General features: G+C 49.2%; 1 protein-coding gene and 1 long non-coding RNA gene across 2 annotated transcripts in view; one reads left to right on the top strand and one right to left on the bottom strand.

Annotated features, from left to right (window-relative positions):
* Positions 1–1127: 1127 nt before the first annotated feature.
* LOC109508266 (CMP-N-acetylneuraminate-beta-galactosamide-alpha-2,3-sialyltransferase 1-like) lies at positions 1128–3642 on the bottom strand. The gene is made up of 6 exons (XM_019858150.1): positions 3397–3642; positions 3123–3310; positions 2083–2262; positions 1823–1868; positions 1608–1727; positions 1128–1491 (listed from the first exon to the last, which is right to left on the bottom strand). Exons 1-6 carry the CDS (start codon positions 3604–3606, stop codon positions 1312–1314), a joined length of 924 nt encoding a protein of 307 aa, XP_019713709.1. The 5' UTR covers positions 3607–3642; the 3' UTR covers positions 1128–1311.
* Positions 3643–5762: 2120 nt separating this feature from the next.
* The window catches only part of LOC109508268 (uncharacterized), a 13086-nt gene continuing 8618 nt past the window's right edge, over positions 5763–10230 (top strand). Inside the window, exon 1 of the long non-coding RNA XR_002166634.1 lies at positions 5763–5835. This is a non-coding gene — a long non-coding RNA (uncharacterized LOC109508268). The remainder of the gene's footprint in view (positions 5836–10230) is intronic.

A 10230-nucleotide genomic window follows, 5' to 3' on the forward strand; every position in this document is an offset into this window, starting at 1 on the left:
GCGTTGCGGGAATCTTTGCCGTCTTGGTGTCCGACGACAATGGGCTTAGAACGGGTTTCCATTCAAACTTTTGGAGGCCATTATTTGTGACCGAGCAGTAGTTTCTCTGCATCTGGGCTGGGAGGGAACGCACACTGAAATCCGCACGGATTGTTCCAAAGTGCATCACGTTTTTTAGATCTAAAGAGCTCGATCGGTTATTTGGAGCTGAAAGTGTTCATATGGGCAATTCTAACTCTCTTCGGGAGGGGCGGGGTCAGTCCACCGCAAGTAGGACTTCCACCGAATTGGCCAAACAGGCATGCGACAGCACCCGAGGCGCGATTCTCACCGACAAAGCAGAAACCGCAACGTGGCTTCACGTAACCCGATCCAAGCGCAGCTTCTCCTCACCCAAACTATTCCAAGTAGAAGACGGCGGCGGCCCGCGCCGCAACGGCAACGGGCCCGGCTCCCTCGCGGCGGGCGGACAAGATCATTCGGTGGCAGCGACGCGCCACCGAGCTCGTTTGCCAGCTGCCAATCGTCCCCGCCGAAGAACAAGGAAGGATGCGTCGGGGCCAGTTTGGGCACCCCGTTTATTGACCCTTTTATACTGGACAATACAGTTGAGTTTTATTTTCGACAGAAAAATCACATTTCAAATCATGAAGGTCTCGGGACAATTCAACATTTTTTGTTTTTGTTTTTTTTTATGAGAATAAAGTCCACATTTCTCTTATGGATTGGAAAAAAGAGCAATTCACATTCCTGCAGGAATATATGCAACATCTGAAAAGACAAGCGCTACTCATTTTAAGGTGGGTGATCGCAGCCCTCGGCTTGAGGATGAAACCGGCGCCGTAGTACATCCGGCGGACGTATCGCGTCAGGCGTTTTTTGATGCTAAACTTGGATTCGCACCGACACCGTTTGGTCGGCTTTAAACGGACGAGGGTTGTTTTTTTTTTTCATGCAGGTGCCAATACACACGAACGAATCCCAGCAAGCGGAGCGACAGCCACTTTTTCAGGTGGTGTCAGTGCGCGTCCCAACGGACTTGGCGCGGGTGACTGACTGCAGGAGGTCTGCGTACCAACTGCCAACCTGCGCCGAATAGAGGATATGAACGACTTTTTGTTTGTTTGTCTTGCCGAGCCACGGTAGCCCGGCATCGCGCAAAATAGCCCGGAGAAAATGTTGAGCGTCACGTGATCCTCGGTGTTTTTGTTAAGCCCGCAGGTTGGGGGTCAAATGGGAGCCCCCGTCGTCACACGCGCGTTACAGAATATAAGCTCAACTACCCCCCCCCCCCAAAAAAGTACAATCTTTTCAAAATTTTGGAGAAGAGTTTTTAAAAAAATGGATTTTTTGTCGCACGGCCAGCTTTTGGATGACGTCATACTCCTCTTTTCCGTAGTGCAATCCCGTTCCGAGTTTTGGATGGCGGAGTTTTTCCCAGTAGTGACTCCAGTTTCCGTCGCTGTCGGCGCCGTAACCAAACACGCGGACCTGTTCCGACAAAAACATTCCATTTCAGGCCGGCTGACGACGCAAAGTCCGTTTTCTATTCTTCGTTCTTTTGGGATGCGGCTTTCGTATTGATGAATCGCGAAAGAAGCGGTCACCTCTCGGCATATGTGCAGGGCAAGAATGACGGCCAAGAATCCTGTGGAGGGATATCCGGCGCTCCTCCTCAGCCACGTTCGATGAACATAAGCGATGAAGGCCGGATTGAGCGCCATCACCTCGGTAGAAGAGGGAAACGAGTCTTTGCCATGACACGACACGACGCGACGCCGTCGGTGCGAACTATGCGACGGCCTTTGAAAACAACGCTCACCAGATTCTTGTTGGCCCGAACGGTCGACCTCACCGCTTCGTACGTCCTGGTGGAAAAGAACACAAAGGCTCGATGTTGCGATGATGGCCGAGCGGCTTGTTCGCTGCACGTTTTTCCCTTCCAAGTCTCGGTATTAAAAAAAAAAGGGAATCATCATCATAAAGTGAATCTTGGATCACTATGGAGCCCCTATTGCTCCTCTTGTATTGATTCTGGTTGGAGGAAGGCAAACGAGGACAAGAGATGATCATTTCACTTGCTTTCCCGGAAAACCGGTGGTGAGGGCTTTTTGCAGCCACACCATGTCCATGATCTTGAAAGGGGCCAGCACGAGATGAGTGACGTCGTCCAAGTCGGCGGCGCTCTCGGGATACATGAGGCGGTGGGTCGTTTTGCTGCCCACGTCGTCTTCGTAGCCTTTGACGGGACTTTTGTTCATTCTGTGGGATTGATCCATTGAGGAGATTCGTTCAGTACATTGTGATGTTGGGCAAATCATATCGGACACGTTTGTTTTCGGGGAGAAGGATTCTGAGAGAGAGAGAGAAAAAAAAAAAGCAACCCCCCCCCCCCCCCCCCCCCCCCCCCCATACTCATGGTTCAGCACCCGCGGACTCGCATTTTCACAGATCTTTTTTTTTTTTACATTTTTCCCCATTTGCCCCATATTCCGTGGAAAAAAAAATTATAATAATATTTTGAGTTTGTGGGGGGGGAACATGTGCATTTCAATCGCTGCCAAATTACAGGGAGATTTGCGTGATTCACAGACCGGCCCGAGCATGATTAAAAAGGACCATACTGCCCCCCCCCATTATCGCGATTATGATTTCATCTGTGATTATTTGATGTATTTCTTTTAATTAACGCCAAGAATGTTTTGCTCTTGCAGGTTACGCTTCCACTAAAATAATGACATTTGAACCTCGAATGAACACGAAAGGCAGTTTTGCTTTGTTTGAAATCAGTACGTCATCAATCAGATGACAACAACCGCGTCAGCAAATCAACGGCTTCGTGGAAAAGGATGACAACGGCGCTCCGAAAAGTGCAGACATCAAGTCTTCCCGTGCCAGGCGTTGCCGTTTGGCGTGTCAAATGAAAGGCACGTGCCCGCATCCAAGATGTACTGTACAAGATGTGCTCTTCATCCTCGGTGTAGAATGTCTCATATTAGTGCTGTGCCGATGAGCCCAGAGAGGAACTGATATGCCTCAAACATTCGGCTCCGTCCGTCTTACGGTAGGACGGACGGAACACACTCACGGCGTTGCTTTCAATGAACTCGTATCCGATTTACCTCAGCACCGCGTCGTGGATATCGATCAGCCGTCCATAATGAGAATCTTTCAAATTTGCAGAATTGCCCACCACCGCGCACGTTCCGCAGCGCCGCGCTCCCTTCGACATGGCCGGAAACGTCTTCAACAAGCCATCCGCCGCCGCTCGGTAGTCATCGACGGTCTGTTCTTCCAACGGCTGCAACCGCTGCCGCATAAACGCAAACGGGTTAGCCGAGCCGAGCCACGTTTGCACGCGACTTCCGAGTCCGACGAGAGACCGGCCGTACTCGCCTTCCACCAGTCGAACGCGTCCGCGGAAAGGTTCTTTTTCCCGGTTAAAAACGGTTCGACGGATTTGTCGAAGCGCCGCGTGAACCAGGAGTCGTCCTCTGCCGGACTCGCGTGCGCAAAGTATTCCGACACGGGATCGTTCAAAAACAAACAGATGAGGGCGACCGTGAGCGCCGCGGCGAGCACCTTCGCTGTGGAATTCATCTTCATTCTTGCGGGCGGGCGGGCGGAGTTTCAGGTGAAATGCCTTTTGCGTCCCTCCCAAATGACTCAAAGGCCTAAGAAGTCAGATGAGGTTCCATTCGCTTTGAGTGGCACTCGTCCTCCGTTTCGGCAGACTTTGGACGGAGTAACCTGCAACAAACACGGTTCAAGACACATTTCAGATCTCAAAGCAGAGTAAAACATGCTTGCTGTTGCTTTTTCTTGCCTGCCACTTTTCTGTCAGAGCATTTCACTTGATTCAAGCATCTTTTTCCCCCTTAAATATGGCTACGCTTGTTTTATAAACAAACCAAAAAACTGAACAGGTTTGAATATGTTGATCTTCAAATAAGAAATCGTGAACCATAATTCGAAAGGTGCGGGCAGTATACGTTTATCGATACGCTCATTTGAAGATTTGAGGCTTTTTTTCATGTTGAAATGTGCCGATGCGTTCAGGTTATATCGTTGCAATTTGTTGCCGCGGAGAGGAACCGCAGGAGGCAACCGCTCGGACGCACGTTCCGACCACAAGATCGCCTGATTCTTATCAACGAGTCGAGAATAGTCGGGCACTTCTTCAAAAAGTTACATGTCACCGTGACTTGGAACTTTTGAACAAACGTAGAAATAAAGGCGGCACAAAAAATCATCGGCTGCCCCCTGCCAACCCCGGATGACAACGCTAACTCAAGAGGGGTACAAAGGGGAAAGAAAGGGGTCCCAAGTCACCTTCCGCCAACACCTGATTCAAATGATCAGCTCATCACGAAGCTCCGAGAAGCCTGATGACGATCCCGAGCACTTGGATCAGTTGTGTTGGAAGAGGGAGACGTCGAAAAAAGGCTGCAGAGGGGCTCTACGGGACTCAACTTTGGGCATCCCCATCTAGGAGAAGCACACAAATGCAACAAGAAACACAGAGAGCCTCTCAAACTCCAGGGAGGGGACAAAACTACCGCGCACGCGCATGCACACGCGCACACACACACACACACACACACACACACACACACACACACACACACACACACTCCTGAAAGAATTGGTCAAAATGGAATACTTGAAACAAGTGTCGAATGGAAAGTTTCTCACCCGTGCTCCAAGTGCGCCACGTCCTGCAGGCAACTGTTTCGAGAAAATCGAAACCTGGGCGTTTAAGAAGTTGAGCAGGAAGTCGAGAGGAGTGGCAAGAACAAAGGAAAAGAAGAGTCAATTATTTGTGGAATAGCCTTCATAACGTCTTAACCAACCAATGCAATACCGGCAGGCAGTTGAAAGCATTTTGGCCCAGTTTTTTTTCTTTTCTTCAATACACTCAATCTATCAAACGATTCAATAGACGTTGTTTTCAAAAACAAAACAAAAAAAAACACTTTACCCAAGTCTAGTTTGTCCAAAAATTCAACGGCACCAAGTGAGTATGAACGGCCAAATGGGTGAGGAATAGGAAATAGCGCAGAGGCTCCCGATTGCGCGCGGTAACGGAGTCACTGTTGACGCGACTTGCCGCGTCGGCCTTTTCGACCGTCGCACCCAAAACAAAGAAGCAATTCGCCGAGGGCGCCGAGCCCAAGCGGGTGCTCATCGGGGTCACTTTGTTTCGCGGCGGAGCGATTCTCACGTTACCGCTCGTCCTTTGGTAGGGCGCTCGGAGGAACTTGCCGACAGGAGGCGGGGCCGCGCGCCACGCGAAGCGGAACAAAGAAAACAAAACGAAAAAAATGCAGCGACATCAACTTTAAGCCATCGAAACAAGCCGACCGCTCAACGAGTGGAAGCGCCGGTGGCAAACAAGAAGTCATCCGTTGCTGGGTGTGGCTCCAAACATGTTCTGCCACTTCTGAGGCGGCATCTGCCAGCCTGACATGGCGAGCCTCTAGGGGGGCAAACTTTCTGGATTTGGCTCAGACCTGGAAAATCTCTTTGTATTCTCGTCGTTATTGCAACCAAGACTTTTGCAATGCAATACGGAGTTGACTTTGGAATTATTTTCCCTGTTCAACAAGCACCGGTGTTCCTCAAGGCTCACTCCCAGAGAACGCGCTTTCTTTCTCTTTCAATGAAACCGCTCGTTTGCCCCCCCCCTCCCGTCATTTCATTTTGCTTCTCACAAAGTGACGTGAAAAGCAGCAGCGCAACAGTCGCACGGACCGACCTCCAACTTCAACCCGGTCATGCTTTCTACTCATTGTTGACTCAGTCAGGACTGTTTGACCAGCAGCGCAGCCCTCGGTTCATCATTAGATGTGCACGAGCTCTCTGCTTTTATTCTCAAGGATGCCTCTTTGTTTTTTTGATTTGCTTTTGCTATTTTGTCAACAGTATTTCGACATCTTCCTATGGATCTGTATGTACCAATACGTGGTTATCCCCAACATTTGATTCATTTTGGATACGTCACCGAGCCATCAATGTGACGGACCGCTCATTTTACTCGACGATACGATAAGTATCGTATAACAAGTAGACGATAAGTCTGAGCAGACGATATCCGCACAAAGGGGTGTGTCTTGCGGTGTGTGCGGCTCGCTGTTTGTTTGGAATAAGTTCTGGTTCGACTCGTTTCCAATGACAATGGGACAACACCTTTAAGAAAACAAAACGGAACTATTTGTGCTACTTCTGCTCTTTTTTTGGAGGAGGCACCTGTCGGTGGCCAGGTGGTTCATGTTTCGTGCTTGTTATTTATTCATTTGTCTCAATGCCGAGGGAAAACGTTAGCGTGCCTCCGGGAAGACGGAGGCGCCAATGATCTTGCGTGTCTCTCGTTTCCAAGATACGGGCTTGTTGATGCCGCAAACACCTCGGTGTCCGCGTCGCAAAGTCCCCCAGAAGCCATGTGATAGAAATAGACATCTTGGAGATGGAGAAGAAAAAACACAACAAAAAACCCCTGTGCCGTAGCAAGACCTTTTCAAAATATGCCAGAGTAAAGAGACCATATTTTGCCACAAAATATCTTTAAAAACACAAATCGACTAATTCTAACAATTAAGGATGAAGCCATTAAATGATGACTTCATCCATGCATTTGTCACCTGTCGATCTTATTGTTTCCTCATGTACGAGTCATGGTTGTTGATTAATGATAGCGAGGCGGCCCTCCGAAGACCTTTAATGTTCATTGAAGTTTCATTCACAAGCCATTGAGTCCATTTGAACATTCAACATTTATGATGCGATTGTTTGTTTCTTATCAGCCGTCGCCCTGGAAAGAACTTTTTGTATTGCCGCATGTTCACAGCATCCTTTAAACTTTGCGAATGACGACTCGCTTTCGTGCGTTTGGCGGCAGCAGAGACCCATCCGTTCGATAAGTGGGTGAACTCGATTCGTTTTGTCAAATGTACGACGCGCGGGCGGAGCGTTGTCGTTCGTTTGCAGCTCGCGGAAGCGCATCGGTGTGACACATGAGAAGGTCGAAAAAAGATTTGTTTAGTCAAAATGAGGGCATGGCGTTGGGCCCACTCGGATGACAAGATGCAAACGGGAGTGAGCCAAACACCTTGACGCAACTGACAAATGTATCGACGTCGACCGTAATGTTAGGCAATCAATCGTACTGTTGCCAACCTCGCGCCTGTTGGGTGCAAACGTTGCATTACGCTGAATCAACAGAATGCACTCACTAGTCATTGTTTGGTCACCTTGGTAGGCACGCTCTCTGGTGGTTTAGATGTGCAACAGCACCTTCAAATGTCTACAATATGACTGACTTGAATTAGTCCGATGAGATTTGAATCGCGCAGTAAGAAGAGGGAAGAAGAAAAAGGACTTTTGTTTTCATCCATCCATTCGAAGAATATACAATGGTCATGAAAGCTGAGCCCGCATTTCGAGCTGAAATTTGATGGCAGTAGTTAATTACTACCACGGATAAGTTCATTGTTCAAAATGTCAGTGAGGCGTACCTCAGGGTGGTGTCTTAAGCCTCGGGCCATTTGGGTTTTGGCCACGAGACTTGTTTTTTTGTGTTGATGCGTGTTCTTTGAATGTTTGGATCAATAATAATACACTTTTAATTATATTAACATACATTGATGAAAACTGCGGTCAGGAGTTTCGACCTATCCCTATTTCTTAAAGGAGAATCCTAACGGTGAACTAGGGGATATTCTGTCCATTTCAATAACTGCTACCGCAAATCTTTTGCGGCTGTGAGTCACATGACGTTAACTTTGTAATAGACTAGAAAAGAATGAGTCCAGCTTCTATACTGGAAGTCAACAACGTGGCCAGTTCCCCCTTCGTTGGCCGCTGTAATCACCACCATCCCATGAATACATTCAAAAATGAGCTCCAATTAAGCGGTCGTCTCAGCTGTTGAGCAGTAATGAGATGCTAATAAAGAGCGCCGGTCTTATGCTGGCACCCGCTGATTGCTTTTACAGTTCAGCTGCTTCACCGTTTTTGTCCTCTGGCACGCTTGACGGGCTTGAATGGCGTTTGGTCGAGGGAAGTCCTGGCTAATTACTCTCAAAGCTCTCCGACGTCTGTTTACGCCGATAATTGACGAGCTGCGCTTTCGCATCGTCAATCGTCCCCGTTTTCAATTTGAATTTTTAGAGCCGACTTCCGGGGGAGCGCGGCAATGCGAGGAAGACGATGAGACGGTCGTCTATACTGTGAGTCGGTCAACACAACCGACAGGTTTTGAGACAGCACAAACGAGACTCGGGAATGTATAGCCTCTAGGTATGAAGACTTGGCGTCGTTACGTGTAAACATCATTTGATCAAATGAAGAGAGTACTTCAGAATTGCACAAACAAAGACGCCTGGAAGAATCTTACGGCATCGCCAGAACATAAAGGGACTCGGGATGTAACCCCGTGGGACGCCTCATTGATATTGACAATAGCAACGACTTCCATGCGAGGATGAAGTTCGTCACGCGTGAGGTAACCGCCAAACGCATCCGTCGAGGCGTCATGCAACGAATCGTTGTCGGCAAGTTGACGTTGAGAGCCCATTTATAGTCGTTGAAACGTATGTCATCATGACCGTGCAGGTGTATAACGGGTATATTTACACATGAATGATATTTGAGGTCCAAAATGTTTCTCATCTTCATGGCAAGTCAATTGTTCTCTCACTCCGTTCTCGTTTCTTCTCATACTTGAGTTTGCTCATGCATCATCACCGCATCAGATGTCTCGTGATGTGTTTTTGTTGACCGGAGCATATTATCAATGTCATGGCTGCGAGGATGGAAAAAAGGCCTTAAAGCCTTGACATTTGCAAATGACGTGATCAATAATGACACGAAATAAAAGCTCATTTGTTGACAGCGTGATTGATGCCTCGACACAGGAACGGGGCGGCATATCGGATATGAGTGAAAGCAGCAAGTCGGTGAACGTTTTTAGACGAAGCGCATGGCGGCACGTGTTTTCATTCAACAGCGGACAGGGACAGTCGCCGCGTGAATGTTTAATCCGTGGTTTTTGTGTGTCCGGTCAAAGTGATGACAAACATGAATCGGGGCACGCGGGGGGGGGGGGATTATTACACAAGCCGTCCTCCGCCTCCTCTCCTTATTACGAAACTTTCAAGTTATCAGGAGAGAGAACTTTGAAAGTAGCTTTTTAATTCATGCGTCCCTGCAGCGATTTCATCTCTCATTGAGCGTTTGCTTCATTGAACTGACGCGTCCCTACTCCCTGCAAGCCGCATCCTATTAATTAAAAAAAAAAAAAAAAAAAGAAATGAGGCCCTGGTTTTTGAAAGCAAAGTATTTGCTGACTTTTGCGGCGATAAATCCAAGGAGATTTTGTTCATGCTGGTTTCAAAATGCTCGAAGCGCAGCGGTCTCGTCTTCGCATATGCAAGCCTTCCAGCACGGCCCGCCTTGGAAAACCTTTCATGACAGCCACGTGCGTCTTCTCCTCGAAACTTGCGACCTCTCATCAAGACGCACGCGTAGCGCGTTTCGGATTCTTCACTTACATCCTTGGGAGGGGCTTGCGGTTCTGCCGCTTTATTTTAAGGAACTTGTAATTGGCGATAATGTTCAGTTCCCCAAAAGGAATTTCAAGGTTATTGTTCTGCTGTCAAATTGCTGGGTGGACAAGCGAGTACGGCGCATCGACTTGAAATGATGGAGCGAGCAGTCAAATCATTGCATTCAAGTGGGTGTCTTTTTGATCCACCCATCCATGTTCCAATCGGCTTCTCCTCAGGGGGGTCGCGGGCGTGCCGGAGCCTATCCCGGCTGTCTTTGGGCCTTCGGCGGGGGACGCCCTGAAGCGGTGGCCGGCCCGTCGCAGGGCACACAGAGACCAACAAGCATCGGCGCTCACAATCGCACTGAGGGACAATTTCGAGTGTTTGTGCGTGCACGTTTTCGGAAGATGGGAGGAAACACGGGGAGAACGCGGGGAGGCCGGAGCCGGAACGGAACCCCGAACCTCCGGCACAGTCAGGCTAACGCGCCTAGCGGCTAGGCGGTCGACCTCCTTCGGGCGCGTGTCTGATGGGGAGGCCGGAGGCAGAACGGAACCCCGAACCTCGGGCTCCGTGAGGCCGACGCGCTAGGCGGTCGACCTCCTTCGGGCGCGTGTCTGATCTACTTCTTGGCCGTCCGTCCGCGAATGCGCCACTCCAAAGTTGCCCCGCTGCACCCTGG

This window comes from Hippocampus comes, unplaced genomic scaffold (assembly GCF_001891065.2).
Source record: "Hippocampus comes isolate QL1 unplaced genomic scaffold, H_comes_QL1_v1.1 scaffold429, whole genome shotgun sequence".
Lineage (NCBI taxonomy): Eukaryota > Metazoa > Chordata > Actinopteri > Syngnathiformes > Syngnathidae > Hippocampus > Hippocampus comes.